The sequence below is a fragment of the Urocampus carinirostris genome, chromosome 6, assembly GCF_059441175.1.
Source record: "Urocampus carinirostris isolate Australia breed hairy pipefish chromosome 6, RoL_Ucar_1.0, whole genome shotgun sequence".
In the NCBI taxonomy this organism is placed as follows: Eukaryota; Metazoa; Chordata; class Actinopteri; order Syngnathiformes; family Syngnathidae; genus Urocampus; species Urocampus carinirostris.
This window is the reverse complement of record NC_142354.1, coordinates 27,957,061-27,976,321: the sequence shown is the minus strand read 5'-3', so window position 1 is coordinate 27,976,321 and position 19,261 is coordinate 27,957,061. Positions and strand designations below refer to the sequence as shown.

Sequence of the window (19,261 nt, the reverse complement as noted above, 5' to 3'; positions counted from 1 at the left end):
TGTGTCATTGTCGTCTGGTTGTTGGTGTTATCAACCAATAAGGTATCTTACGCCCATTTGTCTGAATTCCACCAATGAGTGACCAGAGAACCTCGGCTTTCACTTGTATGCAAAAGTTGACCAAATTAGCATTCAATCAAAAGAAAAAAAAATATTTCATATTTATTCATTGTATTCAAAATGTAGAATATTATTATTTTAATACACACAACAGAGCTTTGGTTTGTCCTACCAATCGATGGGCTCCCATAGACCATTTAAAAACAAAGATCCGGAAAGAGCGGATTGATATGTTAGGCGAGTTCGATTTAATAACCAAGTCCTCTCAATGTTAAAATTACAACCGGGCGGAGCTCAGGCAGTGCTCACTGCAACACATCCTATTTCCCTTGACAATAGACGGCGCTATCGTGAATCGTATATCAAACCCATACAAAAGGGGAAGTAATCGTCTGAAAGCAAACCAAGGAAGAGAAGAGCTTTAAATAGAAACATTTGTTACACATATTACTATAATGGTTTAATTTTGCCGAATACATTTCGAATGTTTCGATATAATTTGTTAACTTTTTAAGTATTTAATCCCAGCTGTTCATCGTAAACGACGTTATTGTTTGAATGTTAGAGTAAATTGTGTATTTTTTTAATTAAAACAATGTTGGTTGTACAAATAACACTTAAAAGTAATGAGAACTGCTGTGATGTTTAAAAAAGAGCCTATGAAGCCATTTCTGGGTGTCTACTTTTAATAGCGGACGCACATAACCCAACCACTCTGCTTGCAACCCGATAATTTGCCTTTGAGTTGAATGAGTGGGGAATGGATTGGACCTGAAATCCGGATTACAAAAAGCAACAAATTGAGAGTTGAGCGACCCAAAACGGAATCACCGGAACGAGCAATCTCCACGAAAATGCAAAAATGACTCAACCTCAGCTGAATGAGTTCATTCCTCCCCCGGAGTGTCCTGTTTTCGAGCCCAGCTGGGAGGAATTCGCCGACCCTTTAGCGTACATCAACAAAATACGACCTATTGCGGAGAAAACTGGCATTTGTAAAGTCAGACCGCCGCCGGTGAGTCTTCTTTAACATTTTTGGAGACAACTCGGTTTGAATATTTGTCTTAGAATACGATTGAAATCCTAGTCAAAGTTGTGTGTGTTTTAGACAGCTTTCAACATGGCGGAGTGGGGGGCTTGCGAGTCAGTTAGCTGTGTTTGCTAACCTTCAAACGCAATTGCTCGATTAACTTGGAATACAAATAAAAAGACCAGAGGGTGTATTTCATATTTCACGACGTATTTTAACTTGTTTAATAAATGGTCACAGTAACAGCCAGGGTTTAAAAAGGGTTTTATGTGATATTGTTTACATAAAGGCAAACTGGTGTACATTTACAGTATACAAAGTGATGTTGATTACAAAAACTGTTTTAGTATTCAATCTGAATTTGATTTCTCCGGCATTGTCTCATTTTCTCTAAATCGTCGTCAGCTTTAGTCCAGGCATCGCTACGTGTTCGGGGGCCAACTGTTTATGGAGAGAAAGAAGGCTTTATCACAATGGCCGCACTGTTCGTCGTTTTTCAAACACAATTTATCTTGTTGTTACGATGCAAATATCCCGTGAATTATATTTCTTATTCCTCGACGTTTGAAACAAGGAATTCCTTTGTTTTTGTCGTCTCTGTGATCTATTATTTTATTAAAACGAGATGATGATTTTGGATTAACTTGCTTTACAGGAATATTGGCCAAATTTCTTTAAAAACGCTATCACCTCACCATTCAAGTAATTGTTTTTGAAGACCAATTGTCATGAATAGTGTTTGGCAAAGGCACAGCTTTGTCATGGGTGTGCCCACACCAATTTGCTTACTATAAAAAGGTACAAATTTATATTCATATAAATCGACAAATGTACACGCATTTGCTTTTATGAAACACATTGATAACACTGTCCAATTGGTGTATAGAGTTGATTTAACTCATTAAAAAGACAATAAGGCAAGAATCTCTCAGTCAAATGGTAAGATCCTCCATGAGCTGAGATCAGGAAATGGCTGGTTCAGTGTTGATTGGTGGATATACACATTGTTAAGTTTATTGTTAATCGTTTTGGGGCATATGGTCCTCAATAGTGTTTTTATTAAGTTAATTGCCATCAAAGGGAAATCAAATATCTCTGTCTTATTTAATGTGCTGTTTGACGTCTTCACTTCTTTGATTCTTTTGTGCAAGTGTCTTCTATTAAATCTTTCTTAATGGTTTGCAAATAACCAGAATTTGCTATCGTGAGACGATTTTTACGGTTGTATTTCAAATGGTTGCTGATATTTGCACTCTCTGGCCACATCATTTGGTACTTTTGCACAAAAGAGGTGTACTGTTTGGATTGGCTATATGCAGGCTGTTTGACACGTTAAAAGACTAGCCTGTGGAGGTGGGGTTATGGAGAACCTGCTATTTTAGGTTGGAATCTCACAAATAATCCCATAACACCCAAAACGATACAAAATGTTAAACGAACTGCAGTTCATTTTTGCATACTGTGATTGCACTTTATAATCCACGTATCAAATCACATAATTTTAACTTGTTTAAAAGCTACTAAAAGGCCAGATTGCAGTGATATTCAGACAGCTTCTCTGGACTTTTTGGTATTGGATGAAGTTAAATAAATAGATTAATAAACGTTTTAGATTTTTTTTTCAGCCCTTCTTACTCCAATTGATTTGTGCCCGTCAACCCCCACAACATTCTGTTATTACCTTTATTTCATGGTGACAATTTGGTGTAATAATAATAATAATAATAATTTCCTTGTATTGTCATTCTGTGTAACAATGTACACAGAACGAAATGTCGATTGCACCTGACCCGTTGTAGCGAGCCGATGCAGCCGCAGCCAACAGAGGGCGCCGCCGACCACTTTTTAAGTCTTAGGAATGACTCGGCCGGGGCGCGAACCACCGACCAGTAGATAGATAGATACTTTATTCATCCCCGCAGGGAAATTCACATAGTAGTCTGTATAGTCCTTGTAGATGAGACTTCTTGTGATTAAGGGCAATACAAACAAACTTGACTTGACAACTACTACCACCACCACGCTCGTTTGTTGACCATTGTATTAATACCATGGTCCATGCCAACAAACTGGACAACTTTGAACCGGTTCTTGGCCAAAAAAAAGTAAAGCTGTTGTCCTATAACTGTGACAGTGACATACGTCCTCCAACTTCCTCATTTGTGTCTACATTCCAGACTTAATTTAGCTATTTGAATTCATGGTGCTTCTCAACTGGATATAAGTATTATTCTGTAATAATTTTGAATAACTATACTTTTAACTTTAAAGATAGCATTTTGAGTGCCATACGGTTGTATTTTTGGGGTGTTTGTCCTCTGGCCAGCTTAATATATTTGTGACTGCAGTCAATATTTGTAGTATGATTAACACTGAATTATGGCACACCCACCACACGTGTGTCGGTTTGAACAATTTTATTGACACTATTAACAGCAAATAAACAATGTGAGGTTTGAACAATTTTATTGACACTATTAACAGCAATTAAGCATATTCACAATTTCGTTATATCTGACAATATGACGTTTTAACCATTTTTTTCCACAATTTTTAACAGCAATTAAACACACAATTTCATTATATCATATCCCAACAATATGGGTTTTTGAGTTATTTGCTGTAACTACATTCATCAAACTATTAACTGTTTTATATTGTATATACAATCAGATCCTCTTCCTTACACCTTTGTCAATGAAACCTTTTTTTTCAAATGACCAGATTATGTTTGGAAATGAAACAAAGAATTGTGTGTTGCCTTTGTGGTCTAGGGTTGCTGATGCAGATAAAGGGGTTTACAGTATAGTGATGTCTGTACAATGTTGTTTCAATACCTTTGTGATAATGAATACAAATTTTGGCTTTGATTTGTTCTATTGACATAAACATGTATGATGATAGAATAGAATAGAATATACCTTTATTGTCATTGTTACAAAATGGGTTAACATATTGTATGATATGGTGAAATTGTGAATGTATTTAATTGCTGTTAAAAGTGTTGATAAAAATTGTTCAAACCTCATATTGTTAGAATATGATATAATTAAATTGTGAATGTGTTTAATTGCTGTTAAAAGTGTCAATAAAATTGTTCAAACCCCCCCAAAAAAACATATTGTGACAACGAAATTGGGCATGCCACTCCAGTTTCACGCATTCACAGTAAGGTAAAAAAAAAACAAGAAGATAAAGGAACAGAGAAGATAAGGTTATAAAACAAGGAGGATAAGGTTATAGTTATAATTTACACAAGAAATGTCGGCATGTAGGATTTTACATACAGTTTGGTATCGTAAGGGTTTGTGCAATATGCATTTGGTGCAAAAATAGTCATCATAGTGCAAGAAATCATCATAGTGCAAAAAAAGATAGTCAACATTGTGCAAGGTGAGCAGTAAACATAGTGCAGTCAACATTGTGCAAGAAACATAGACATGAGTACCATTTACGTTCGTATGAGGTAGTGTTTTTGCAAGAGTTTTTCAGTTTTTTGTGTGGTGTGTGTTTAGGGTGGTAATGGCTCTGGGGAAGAAACTCTCTGAGTCTGTTTGTTTTTGTTTTGTGTGACCTGTAGCGCTTGCCGGAAGGCAGCAGGTCGAAGAGGTAGTGGCCGGGGTGTTAAAAGTCCTTGATGATGATGATGATCAATTACTAGAACTGATCAAATGGTTTTACCAAGTTACCAGGAGGGAGATTTGGTACAATTGCTGTATTATCTGGAAAGCTTTCGTTGTTGAGTGTGCCACGTGCGAACAAGTGCAATATATTTTCAAATAATTTGTTTTTTATCCCTAGGAATGGCAGCCACCATTTGCCTGTGATGTTCAAAGATTGAAATTTACACCTAGAATTCAAAGGCTCAACGAGTTGGAGGTATGGTTTCAGAATGTCAGCTAATTGATTGAAATACGGTTACAAAATACACTTCTGTGATGTTTTAAGGCCCAGACAAGAGTGAAGTTAAACTTCCTGGATCAAATAGCAAAGTTTTGGGAGCTACAAGGATGTACTTTGAAAATCCCGCACTTGGAACGGAAGGCTTTAGATCTCTACCAGCTCAACAAGGTGTTTGCAAATTTGGTGCACTTGCACGACGCACTCGTACCCACAAACACATTTTGTTAGAATTGCTTTGCATGCTGACAATCATCTAAAATGTTACATTTGGTTCTTTTCTCTTCAGCTTGTGAATGATGAGGGAGGTTTCGATACCGTCTGCAGAGAGCGGCGCTGGTCTAAAATCTCTGTCAAGATGGGTTTTGCTCCAGGCAAGGCGGTGGGCTCCCATTTGCGGGCACACTATGAGCGGATTCTCTACCCGTACAACCTATTCCAGACCGGAGACAATCAGCCTGTGCGTCCCACCAAATTGTTGTTAAAATTGTTGTCATGTGTCAAGGTGGTTGGTCTTCTAAAGTTTTGTCAGTGTTGATGTCTGAAACTGTTGCCGTCTGACTACATTAGAGTTTTTTCATTTTTGCTAGATGTGTTATTTAGAATGTTATTAGATGTAGCGTGTGTTTACATTTTATTTGAACAAAGGTCACTGGACAGGATTGACAGGTTAAGTTAGATTTTTTATATATTTTTGCCACTTTTCACCTAATTCTGCCTTTGCAGAGAGCCACCTTGACAAACGACACCAAGGATAAGGTGTACACGCCACATGACTTGCCTGAGCGGCAGTCGGTGCAGCCTCAGGAGATCTGCAGCATTGCTCGCCGAGCGAAACGAATGAGAGCTGAAGTGAGTGTCGTCTGCCTGACTGAATTTCCTTTATGTTGCATTTCCTTTTACCTAACCTTATAATACCCTACAGAGAGGCTACCTCAAAAGTGAAGCTGCGGAGGTTCGCAAGAGCCGTCCTAATCTCAGGAGGAGAATGGGAACGTATGTTTCCAAGTATGAGCTGGGTAAGAAAAGATTGTCACTACGAGTAAATGGTTCCAAGATTTTAATGTCACCACCCATGCTAATCCATCTGTTTCAGGGTGCATGTATGTGAAAGAGGAACCAGAAGAATATAAAGTTGAACAATTTTGTAAAGAACAATTGTTGAATAACATAAACAGTACAACAAGTAAAGTAAGTACATTACAGAAGACGATGACCTTAAGCGTGTGCAAACATCTTTTGGTTGGGTCTTAATCCAAATGTTTACTCCCGACGACTCAGGTGGAGCAATACATGTGCCTGGTGTGTCATAATGGAAATGAAGAAGATCGTCTCTTATTATGTGATGGCTGTGATGACAGCTACCACATCTTTTGTCTCATCCCCCCACTACATGAAGTTCCCAGAGGAGACTGGCGATGCCCCAAGTGCCTAGCGCAGGTGAGGTTTATGCTCTTTACCCGCTTGAATCAAAACCTGGTGTAATACACAATATAGCGTGTATTTAAGAACAACAACCATTCAGTTTTAAAAAGTTTAAATTAAAAATGGTTTGATTCTATTTTGTAGGAATGCGGCAAACCTCAGGTTGCATTTGGTTTTGAGCAGGCCAGCAGGAGTTACACCCTTCAAACATTTGGAGACATGGCTGATTCATTTAAATCAGATTATTTCAACATGCCAGTTCATGTAAGTGGGAACCCTTCTTGGGGCTCCTTTTATGTGATTTTTAACAAAGTTAGATGCAAGGATTAGATATGAATAGAACTTGTACCCATTGTACTCCTTGTTTTCTTTCCTTTCATATTTTTATCTCAAATGTAGCCACCCTTTTTATTTTGTTCACATCATTTTTAAGTGATCCCAATGTTATATCCCCTGACATGGTGTAGATGGTTCCGACTGAGCTGGTAGAGAAGGAGTTTTGGCGACTAGTCGGCACCATCGAAGAGGATGTGACTGTAGAATATGGAGCAGACATTGCCTCCAAGGAGTTTGGGAGTGGTTTCCCTGTCAAGAACAGCCATTTTGAAGTGTCCCCTGGGGATGAGGTATAAGGTCTTTCGTTGTTATAATGATGATAATCCCCTTTACCATATACATTGCTACATATGCCTCAGTAATTGTTTAGTTCTGTATATAGTACCCTTTAATAGTGATATCAAGTTGCTGTACCTAAAAATACATTAAGTGATTTATTTTTTTTCATACAAAACTTGCTCTAAACCATTTTGGGGTTTTTTTCATGCAAAGTGATGACTGGTAGGCTGGGCCATAGTTTTAAGACTTCCTGTGTTCTACAGCATTACCTAACAAGTGGCTGGAATCTGAACAACATGCCTGTGCTGGATGCCTCTGTGTTGACTCACATTACTGCCGACATCTGTGGGATGAAGTTACCCTGGCTGTATGTTGGCATGTGTTTTGCGTCCTTCTGCTGGCACATCGAAGACCACTGGAGCTACTCCATCAACTACCTTCACTGGTAAACTTTTGTCGTATGTTTTTGGTTGAAAACATTACTTTCATATATATATATATATATATATATATATATATATATATATATATATATATATATAAACCCACATATTTTTTTTTGTCGACTTCCCCCAACTCCCTTGTTATGTGCTTTGCAGGGGTGAGCCAAAGACCTGGTATGGAGCACCATCTTATGCTGCAGAGCAATTGGAGGGGGTCATGAAAAAACTAGCTCCTGAGTTATTTGAGTCACAACCAGACCTTCTTCATCAATTGGTCACCATCATGAATCCCAACACCCTGATGAACAACGGCGTCCCGGTAACTTTTTTTGTGTTATGACATAATTTCTAATTATATCAATTAAGAAAAGAATGTGAAAAGTCATCGACACTGCTAACTACACATTGTATTATTAGTCATGTACTTAAATTGGAAGACTCCAAAAGATTAGGGTTAAATTATGATGGCCACAAATCCAATTATAATAGCATTTTTTAAATTATTTTTTATTTATTTATTTATATTTTCCCCATATTTCTGACTTTCCAACTGTAGATCTATCGAACAAACCAATGTGCAGGAGAATTTGTTATCACTTTTCCAAGAGCGTACCACAGTGGATTCAACCAAGGTTTTAACTTTGCTGAAGCAGTCAACTTCTGCACCATGGACTGGGTAAGGCACAAACTAAGATTTCAAGTTGTGTTATATATTTAGGCCTCTGTTTTCCATTTTTTTGTAAAGATGTCCAGAGGAACCTGTAATGTGATTCTTTTTACAGCAACAATAATTTTGCAAATGTGTTATTATTTGATTGAAAAAGAAAATGGCTATAAATGTTTATTACTTATTTGAATTTTTTGTTAGATGCCTGTTGGCCGAGGCTGCGTGAAACACTATCGGCAGTTAAACCGCTACTGCGTGTTTTCACACGACGAAATGGTCTGCAACATGGCCTCAAAGGCAAATGTGTTGGACGTGGAACTGGCCTCTGCTGTCCAAAAGGAGATGGCCGCCATGATCCAAGAGGAAGAAGAGCTTCAAGAGAAGATTAACAAGATGGTGAGTTCTGGATTTTAATCCTCAGTTTTTGGTAGTTTAGAACTGTAGAGCTCATATGATATGCATCATGATTATTGCCAAGCATATTAGGAAGTAGAAAGGAACTGTAATTTCCGCATGCATGGTAGATTTAACATGTTTGTTGATTAAACACCTTTTTTCACAACTGTTTTTTTCCTTTCTCCAGCTCTAATGAGTGTGATTTTGTATCCCCAGGGTGTGGTACAAACACGGCAAGTCGATTATGAATTGCTCCCTGATGAGGAGCGCCAATGCTGCAAGTGTTGGACCACCTGCTACCTGTCTGGCATCAGTTGTGTCTGCAGTCCCGGAAAGGTGGTCTGCCTTTACCATGCCCAAGACTTATGCTCATGTCCACTTAGCGACCGGATACATGAGTGAGTGCTAAATCGCCAAAGGCACTCCGTGGTTCTATTTTAATTTCTCTTTTAAATAATTTCTCGTCTTTCTCCTTAGTTACAAATTCAAACTGGATGAGTTATACCCCATGCTGGCAGCTGTGAAGTTGCGTGCAGAATCCTATAAGAAGTGGTTATGTACTGTGCAGAGCATTCTGGAGAAGAAAGAAAATCCGAAAAGAGGTAAAATTAAAAATCATAAATGTATTTGTGTCGAACACCAGGACACTTTTTTATAAAGGTTGAGCAATAATGTGCTCATGATTGTTTTCTGGTTAGGGCTGGAAGAGCTTCATAGCCTGGTGGCACAGGCAGAATCAAAAGGATTCCCCCAAACCTCCCTTTTGGATCAGTTGCGCATTGTTGCTGTGGAAGCTGATAAAGTTGCTGTGGTGGCCCAACAGCTTCTTAATGGCAAGAGGCAGACGAGGTACCAGTGAGATTTAAATCTGAAGAGACGTGTCCTTGAATGCCAGCCAAAAGTGTTTATCTTTGCATGATTGGTGTGAGACTTGGCCACCCTTTTTGGGCAATATTTCTCCAAAGGTTGTCATGACCTCTGACGGGGATGTACTGAAAAAGTCAAGTTTAAAAATTGAGAGGCAATTAAATTGAATTGACTTGTCTCTATTGTCAATGATATCAACCTTGTTAAAAATGGTACGCAGCGAGATTGGACATGACGCTCCAAGGTAAAACATGTTAGAATGGCTTTAAAGAGAAAAGACTATCAGGATAAATGGGCAAAAAAGTAATTACAATGTAGGGCTTAGAAAACTTGCCTGGGTCATAATAATAAAGCAATAAAAAAGAATGGTGCATCTCAACAGTAGTTCATTGAATAGAAGCGCAGTAACAGTTAGCAGCAGCAATTTAAAATAAAAACAATATTATTCAAACTTGTATCATGACAAGTAAAATAATCATGTTTCAAGTAAAATGATCTTGTTATACTGGCAGATCATTTTGCTCATTGTAAATGTTTTATCATAAGCTTCATGTTATTAAAATAAAATCATAAAAGCATGTATTTTTAAAAAAAAATATATTAGACATAAGATCATTTTGCTAATCTTAACTATATTTTTCTTATTTTACCATAATAAAAAGTGAACATATCTATCTACCTTGGTTATATCCCTCAAGAGGGGTGACCGACGGCAAGACAAACACATACCATAACAAAGAAAATAAAAGGGGGAAAAAAAAGCAAAAAACACACACAAACATGTTGGACCATGGCCAACCCAATTGCCCAAACACCCAAACAAGGTAGGCATCTCGGCACCTAAGTTGGTCATGCTTTCGTCCCTCCAGATGAAATGGGACACCAGAAAGCGGCCATGTCACTCGAGTCAGGGTGACACAACACACTCTTTTGTTCAACAGCAGGGCCCGACAGCTTTCACTGGTTTACCCCTGCCGCATCATACGGGTGCCCAACCCATCCTTAAGAACGCGTCCACAATCCCACTATCCTTTCACAACTGGTGTTATGAGTGCACTGCAGAAAAAGGTCTAAATATAATAACATATAATAATGAAAATCCTGATTTTAGGTGCTATTTATTTTCCCCTTGCAATGTGAATTTATTTTTGTCAGGACTCTACATTCACCTAGCCTTTCTACTGGTACCACTGGTGGGTGTCCGTTTTTTTTTCAGTTTGTCTCATAACCCCAAAAAATTGTTGCACCTGTCTTTGCAGCACTATGGGAGGTATTCTATTGGTTCCCTTAACCACTAGGGTTGTACAGGAACCATTTCCTGTGGTTTGTCTTTCCAGGCCAACGAATGTCTCAACCCGCATGTTAGGCGAATGTGCTAACAACTGCACTACACACATATGCCTGAACACTTCTTTGCTTTTCAGCTTTATTTTCCCCTTTCCAGAAGTTTTTCAGAAAAAAAATGTAATTGTAAGACCAATATCCTCTATTCTTTCATTCTTACGGACACCCATTATGAATTTGGTCGCAATTACAGGTAAAGTAGTTTGCAGTGTTGCGCCCTTTTAGGTTTATGTTGCTGTGCTTGTTGTTGCCAGTGTGTAGCTATCTTCATTACATGTAAGGAAACAGATTCGTGTGCTCATGTAAACACTTTACATTGATTATACTTTCAATTTTTTATTCCTTTAATTTTACAGGTATCGCTCTTGTGGGGGTAAGTCTCAAAGCCAGAATGAATTGACTGTTGAGGAGCTTCGGTCCTTCGTCCAACAGTTGAACAACCTTCCATGTAACATCAGACAGGCACCTTTACTGAAGGTAGTTAACTATTAGAGTTGCCAAGCTTGACTGTTACTAAATATTTAATGCTTAACATTTGCATGTGCCCTTCAGGACCTGCTGACCAGGGTTGAAGAATTCCAGCAGAGCAGCCAAAGGCTCCTCACTGACGAGTCCCCTAATTCAGCTGAGCTTCAGGAATTGCTGGATGTGAGCCTTGGCCTTGATGTAGAGCTGCCCCAGCTGCCGTTACTCAGGGAGAGGCTGGAGCAGGCCCGCTGGTTGGAGACAGTAAAGCAAGCCAACAGCAGCCCAGACAACCTCTGCCTGGACACCATGAGAAGGCTAATCGACCAAGGAGTGGGTTTAGCCCCTCACAGCTCAGTGGAAAAGGCCATGGCTCGTCTGCAGGAGCTCCTGACAGTTTCAGAACAGTTGGAGGAACGAATGCTCAACCTCATGAATGCCAGGTGAGAACAGAACAAAGGCGTGCTCGTGTTTCCAAACAAAGACGTATCAAATTCGCAGCCATTGAATGCCTGGTTGTATATTGAGGCTGCTCATAAAATGGACACCGGATTAAAAGGCACTATATCTCATGTGGCCTAGTAATTAGGATTTACCGCTTTTACTGTCACATCCCGGGTCCTTGTTGCCACTGTTATTTAGCAATTGTGGTCAGCGATAAATATAGACTATTAACTGCCCAAATGTGTTAATATACAAATGTGCCTTCCCAATCCGTTCCACACATAAGGCGCATTGGATTGTAAGGCGCATTTCTGGCCAATTTTATATTTTTGGGTGTGATTTTAATCCGTGCCTCATTGTCGATTAAATATGGTAGTTTCCTTTGCTATTTCAACCTTAATTCTTTTTAAATTTTTGATTACTTCCAATGCGTAATGACAGCAATTTAGTTTTTAGTAACAAATTATTTATTTTTAAATAGGTAAAATAACCTTAAATGTACTTCAATTTTTCCACCATAATATCATCTTTTCACTCTGAAGCACAATTTTCTTTCATTTCGAAATACTTCCTCGTTAACGGTGCAAATTTTATTATGCTGTTGTATCGCTTGCTATTGAGGAAAGCAAACCTAATTTATTTTCTAAAATTGTCATGGGTGAAATATGGAGCAAAGATTGATGAGGTTGGAAGACATTTCAACTAATACTATGCAATTAATTTAGCATGTTGGTTTTTCCTCACAGTCCATACCACAGTATAGAAACACTTGATGCTGCTTTACAAGAAATGGAAAACATCCCGGCTTACCTGCCAAACTGCATGCAGTTGAAAGATGCTGTAGTCGTAGCCAAGGACTGGCTGCATGAAGCTGAATCACTCCAGGTAAATTGGATCATTTCCCAAAAAGAAATTACCTTTGAAAATTTTGGCAGACTGTATGATTTTTTTGTCACATGCTTTCAGCTTGGAGGCCGTATTCCTGTACTTGAAAGTATCTCTGAGCTGGTACTCAGAGCAGAGGGCATCCCAGTGAGACTAGACCCTCTCAGTCGATTTGAGGCCTTGATCGGTGACGTGCAAACCTGGAAGGAAAGCGCTGCAAAAACATTCCTACTCAAAAACTCGCCTTTCTCTCTTCTAGAGGTATGTCAGGCATTTTAATATTCTTGTGGTTTACAGGCATTCTCCTGGCTGCGCCACAGCAAATATTTGGGAGGTTCAGTTCAAATTTTTTTAAGGCCTCTCGCATTCCAAGTACCAATGATACACCCCCCCCCAAAAAAAATATAATTGTCTATGTAAATTCTTAGAGTATATCTATTTTTTTCCATTTGCCTTGGCAGGTACTGTGCCCGAGATGTGATTTAAGAGCTGGGCTTCATACGTCACGAAACAAAAAAAACAAAGATGGATCACCAATTATTAAGAAACCCCCTGTAATGCTGGACTCCCACTTTGATGTGGAAAAGGCTCTTTCGGAAAGCAAAAACTCTTCCTCTGCTGTGAGTATCAAGCCCAGAAAATGTTTACAGTTGTACCTCTTCTTACAAGCTTAATTCATTCTAGGATCATGCTTGTAGCTCGAATTGCTCGTGTAGTTAACAAAGAATGTTTCCGATCTGAAACCATAAAAAAACAAATAGGTCTGCTTCCGTCTTCCCATCCAAGTGAACAGCTAAAAAACATCTTTCTGATCACTAAAAACACATTCAAATAGAAATTGAATTAAAAAAAATTAAGTAATGAGATGACCAAGATATTGACGGAAAAACAATGCGAGTTAATTTTGAGCACAGTAATTAAAAAAAAAAAAAAGAAAGATCTCGTCTTGCCCCTTCAGCTCAACGAGCTTTATTGAAGTTTTTTCTAATCAACCATTCAATCAGATCATCAAAGCCCACCCATTCAATAATAAGTTACAAGTCTGTGTTATTATAACACAGTAATTTTGTACTCAGTTTGTTGGGGTAAACCCTCTGTCGATTAATTATATATGTATATAAGGCTACGGCTATATACACTGCCCATACTGGTCACGGTTACCTTAACCACCAGGGCAGGTGACAATACTGATACTAGATCCAAAATCCCTTGTGAAAAAATATTTTGTTCTGAGATTTTCTCATTGTACATTTTGCATTGCATCACTTGTGGCTTTAATACGTTTGTTGAAATGGAAACGTTGTGTGATGGCGCTATGTCCTTTTGCTTTTGTGACATATTAAAGGCTTTGTTTCATATATTTTTGTAATTTATATCTCTAGTTAGATTATTTTTGTATTTAGATGAAAAAATCGATATATATATATATATATATATAAAACTATTCCATCAAAAAAATAAGTTCCATACAATTTCAAATAAATTCTATAAATAGGGCAGCACTGCAACACAGTGGTTGGCGCGTGTTCAGCACAGTTCTGAGGTCAAAAGATAGAACCTTCCTGTGTGGAGTTTGCATGTTCTCCCCGTGTTTGCATGGGTTTCCTCCGGGCACTCCGGTTTACTCCCACATTCCAAAAACATGCATGTCAGGTTAATTGGCCGGTCCAAACTGTCCCTGTGAGTGGATGGTTGTCTCTCTCTGTGTGCCCTGCGACTAGCTGGCAACCAGTTCGGGGTGTCCCCTGCCCACTGCCGGAAGATAGCTGGGATGGGCTCCGACACCCCCGCGACCCTACTGAGGATAAGCCATGCAGATAATGGATGGATGGATAATGCATAAATAGTTCAATAAAATGGCACGTACTTAAAAAGCGACTGTCAGAAGAGAAAAAAATGTTCCTAACCCTGCTAGCAAGTGCTAGCTGGTGGTTGTTTGGTTCACTGGTCAAATCTAAATAGAAGAAACAAAATAAATAAATATTGCACCTTAGTAAAGACAAACAAACGTGTACTCACGTTTTGGGGATTTAAGTAACTGCTTTTAATGTAGACTAAGAGTACACGTTCTTCTTCACAAGTCTACTCAAGTAAAAAAGTATAGCTATTTAAAAATACCAAATGTCACAAAACTTAAGTAAATGTAACCTGTTCCTACCCATCTCTAATGTCGTTTGAAATGAAAGATATTGGAACTTAATTTTTTTTTCGCCTGTAGTTTGCATGTGCAAACTGGACGAGCTGATGCTGGAGGTAGTTAATCATAAGTGGTGAGCGGTCGCTATAGTGTAAACCTCTGGGACTGCTCGATAACTCTACTTTCCTCTTATAGGGAGCAAGAATTTTCCCCCCCAAAAACCCTCAAAGTTCTCGTGTTTAGAGATGCTCTTATAAAGAGGTTCAACTCAATATGTATATAGTAAGTTGTCCACCACAAGTTTTCTTTTGCCACAGATGGTCACACTTCACGACGTCCGCGACAAGGAGATTGAGACTTTGATGGCTCTACGAATTTCGAATGAGTCCAAACTTCTTCCCACAGAGGACTGCTGCACACTTTGCGTTTGCCAAAAAGCGCCCTCAGGAGCCATGGTGCAATGTGAGCTCTGTCGCGAGCTTTTTCATTGCGAATGCGTAGTAGAAGCAGCGGAGCTCCGATACGGCCAAGTATGGCTTTGCCCCTTTTGCCAGCGTTCAAGGAAGCCTCCCCTGGACAAGGTCTTGCCTCTGCTGGCATCGCTACAGAGAATCAGGGTCCGACTCCCCGAGGGGGACGCGTTACGCTTCCTCATTGAGCGGACGGTACAGTGGCAGAACAGAGTTCAGCAGGCCTGTACAGATGGGCTACTGGAGGGACTATCCAGGATGGTCAGTGCAAAGATTAGCACAAGGGCATGTGGCATTGTTGTTTTTAACATTTGATGCTTTGCTTTTATTTCAGGGTAAAAACAGATCAAGAATATTGCAAAATAATGCCTACTACACGGAACACCAATGTGTACCAGTCCAAGGTCAGTGTACCCAATCATTTTGGACTGTTTTATTATCCCCATTTTAAACTTTCAAGTCAACCTTGCTACATTTTCCTTTTACAGCACTTGGCCCCGAGCTGGAGGATCTAATGGTGGAGGGGTTCTTACTTCAAGTCACGCTCCCTGAGACTGAGCAACTTTACAAATACCTGCTGTACAAACTGGCTCCCCTGCCAGCTCAGAAATCACCCTGTAGAAAAAGCAAAGATGACAACAAGCTACAGAGAGAGCACAGGAAACACCACAAAAAGGTAGTGAGAAATGTTGCCCTACTAGTGATACTTGCACTTAGCAAAAAAGTTTTTTTTTTTTACTAAAATAATCAACACTTCTTTAAAACAACCCAGGCTGTGAGGGTCTGTTTTTGGGAGAGCTTAGGTACATTTTATAATTTAAAAATGTAAAGTCTATCTAAACTGTAGAAAGAATTAATTCAAACCTTGAGTTGTTGTTGTTTTTTTAAATTATCATGACAGGCTATCATGTATATTTGAAAATAGAGTTCATAATTTGAGGTCAGATGGTAGTTTAGGTATACTAAGTAGCTAATTCTGTTGTTGGTTTTTCAACTTGTTTTTTGTTTATTTCTTGTCTTACTGGATTAACTTATTTAATATAAAAATACAGCCGCTGCTTTACTTAGAAACGCGATAGGTTTCGGACAATCGTTCGTAGTTGAATTTGTTCGTACATTGCTTCAGTGCTATATTTTGTATGTTTAAGGTTTATATAAGAATGTTTAAGGCTTGTGTAAGAAAACGGTATTGTTTTGTACTAAAAAAATAAATAAACATTTCATAAAATAATATGCTCTGGAAAGATAAATAAAGTTGAGTTTAACTTACTTTCGGGTAATGCGCTTCAAGGGGTCCTCCTCAGTGGTAAAAAGTAGCCGGAAAAAGCGTTGGACCATTTTCTCAACGCATTAAGCTTACTTTTTCCACTTTCATTTCAAAAGAAACGGCTCGCCTCTTCTTTACACTTTACCCTAACCATATTAAATGGATGCACGAGATATTAAACAATGAAAACATCAAAGTTCTTAGATGCGCTAGAGATACAGTATGTAGTACTGTACGTATACACACAAACTGGGAAGTAGAAGCCGGATTTCTTCTTCTTAGTGGATGCCGCAGCGCCACACGCCGGTAGTGGCGGAAAGAAGCACTACAGCACTGTCCTCAATTCGGAAAAAAGTGCACAAAATACAAAATCTATCTTACAGGAATGTCCGGATATTTTTTCGACATCCCGAAAAAAATGTTCGTATCTACCATTTTACATAAGTCGAATGGTTGTAAGTAGTGGAGCGTCTGTGCACTTACAATAAGAATGCATAGAATGACAATTTCCTGCATCACTCTGAACAGGTAAACTGGTTGAAAAATAATGGCCCAGACTCATTAGTTAAGTCTTTCTCACCAGTAGGTGTCACTGTGTTAAACTTGAGTGAAAAATTGTATCAAAAGAGATAAGTCTGATTTTCAAAAGTATCATCAAAAACAATTTGACAAACATGGTGCATACGTGCACATGACAAAACTTTAACTTAACTGCATCTGCTAACCTGACTCCCAACCAATGTTAAATCATGATGTTTTGTGCATGCCAACACAGAGCGGAGGGTCAAGTCACAACAAAGAGGCGGTGAGCATCCAGAGCAAACGGACCAAGCGGCGTAAGGAAAGCTCAGATTCACAGCACTCTGAGAAAGCCAAGAGGCATTGCAAAAAGAAGTCCAAGAGGAGACGAGAGCGGGGTGAAGAAAACCGGAGGAGCTGCTCCCCCGAAAACAGAGCGACAGAACCTGCCGCCACCGCGTCCACTTCTGACTCTGACGAGGACTACTCTTTGTGCGCCGCTCCCTGGTGCAGAGAGCCGGAAGGAGATGAGGTGTGTTGAACAATGAACCAACTCATAAACTGAAAGCTCTTCACTTAAGCTAGAGATCCTAATTGTTTTCCTCTCATTCCAGTTAAATTGGGTCCAATGTGATGGGAGCTGCAATCTGTGGTTCCACCAAGTGTGCGTGGGACTGTCCGCTGAGCGTGCAGAGACGGAAGACTATATTTGCATAAGCTGCACACAGCCAGACTTTGAAAGAGGGGACTGAAGACCAAAAAGTGACTTTTTGAAGGATCAGCACTCAATTTCCAGCACGCAGTACTTATCAGTGCACACCTGGACTCTGCCCTCTTTACTTTGCGGCTTGCACTCTGTGAACACGGTGCTAAACACCTGCAAAAAGATAGACTTCTGTCACAGTTTTCTTTTTCACTCGATCTCTCCGAAACTTTTCAGAAAAGAGGGTGCAGGGAGTTTTCATCCAGAAATCAATTGGAATCTCATCCTAATAGTCATTTTCGCATCACGGACTTCAAATTGAACCAGTAGAGTCAAAAACATTCAACACAGCAATAACTGGTTTCATTGAGTTCCATTTCGGTTTCAAGCGGTGTAAGGAGTTCCATTATTGTCCAGGTCATTTACTGTTAAGAAATTCATGAATTGAATTTGACGGTTACGATAAGCTTCAGGTAAAAGTTATGAGCAAAAATGTAAGGTCGTAAATGTGATTTGGTTTTGGAGAGTAAGGCTGATGAAATGTTCACTGGCGTCCCTTTACAGTTCTGACATGATTTTAGGTCAGTATCACTTTTCTTTTAGGTGACTGGGAAAATTATGAGGTTTGCTAAGTAAGAATGAACTGTACGACATCTAAGGAATGTATATTTTCTTTTAGGGTGCAGCTTCCGTGTAAGAGTTAGTTTAAATATATTGTGTTGAGTTTAGATTTAACACAAATCGCGTGATTTATTCGCCACGGGTAGGACCTTTTTTTTTTCTTTTTGCTCTTTTGGCTAAAAATAATATAATTCATTTGTTGCAGTTTGCAATTTAAAATAAAAGATTGGTTCTTAAATGTCTGGACTTGAGCTTACAATTTTGACTGGATCTAATATTCCATGACTATAGCGACGCTTTAAAAGCTCATTAATGTGCTGTGTATACAAACAAGGGAAGGGAGGGTATTGTCTCATCTGAAGTTTTGGTCCGGTAAACATACTGAATCATTTGGATACATCTTTCAGAAAGCAAGTTGGCTTTCTGGCTATCATGAGTTCACATTGATGTAATATTTAAAAGCCCTGCAGAAAAAGCATATCATAGCATTGTGACACACATGTTGAGTTTATACATTTATATAAACTACTTAATGTGAAAAAGAATAGTGACGTCATGAGATTGCTACCCGATTGTAAGGAAACGTTCCTGCCCACATGGTATAAGCCGCTTCATAATGAATCATCAGTCCACATATGCCTCAAGGTCTTGTGAGTCATTTGAGGTATCTTTTTAAAAAGTAGTCAAGTCATGTATATTTGTATAGCCCTTAATGACAAAGAATCACAAAGGGCTTCACAGACCACAGATTATTGTAAACCACAGACTCTTATTACACCATCCCCTGATCCAAAACCTACGTGAGGGCAAGGAAAAAACTCAAAAACCTCAACATGAGGAAAACGAAGAAACCTTGAGAGGGGACCGCACATGAGGTCATCTCCCTTCCAGGATGACCAGGCTGCAATGGATGTTGCAATAACAAAAAATACACTGATATTGTCAACATAAAATATAGGTCATTCATAAGCTATAGAATAGAAGTGTGTTTTAAGCTTAGATT

At 39.0% G+C, this 19,261-nt stretch overlaps 1 protein-coding gene across 1 annotated transcript; it reads left to right on the top strand.

Annotated features, from left to right (window-relative positions):
* The first annotated feature begins 75 nt into the window (after positions 1-75).
* Positions 76-18,496, top strand: kdm5ba (lysine demethylase 5Ba). The gene is made up of 27 exons (XM_088338573.1): positions 76-1,075; positions 4,892-4,969; positions 5,039-5,161; positions 5,280-5,450; positions 5,717-5,842; positions 5,916-6,009; positions 6,087-6,181; positions 6,272-6,430; positions 6,560-6,679; positions 6,883-7,041; positions 7,294-7,475; positions 7,630-7,792; positions 8,030-8,149; positions 8,342-8,536; positions 8,753-8,934; positions 9,014-9,138; positions 9,235-9,385; positions 11,104-11,224; positions 11,300-11,655; positions 12,403-12,541; positions 12,623-12,802; positions 13,003-13,161; positions 14,996-15,409; positions 15,483-15,552; positions 15,637-15,824; positions 17,191-17,466; positions 17,549-18,496. The coding sequence occupies exons 1-27, from the start codon at positions 923-925 to the stop codon at positions 17,684-17,686; spliced, it is 4,437 nt and encodes a 1,478-aa protein (XP_088194699.1). The 5' UTR covers positions 76-922; the 3' UTR covers positions 17,687-18,496.
* The last annotated feature ends 765 nt before the right edge of the window (positions 18,497-19,261 follow it).

Excerpts from the sequence above, each read along its gene's own strand:
- kdm5ba (XM_088338573.1), top strand. The coding sequence starts at position 923 with ATGACTCAACCTCAGCTGAATGAGTTCATTCCTCCCCCGGAGTGTCCT. Across the intron at positions 5,451-5,716 it reads AGACCGGAGACAATCAGCCT|AGAGCCACCTTGACAAACGA; the intron begins GTGCGTCCCACC and ends CTGCCTTTGCAG. Across the intron at positions 9,386-11,103 it reads AATGGCAAGAGGCAGACGAG|GTATCGCTCTTGTGGGGGTA; the intron begins GTACCAGTGAGA and ends TTAATTTTACAG.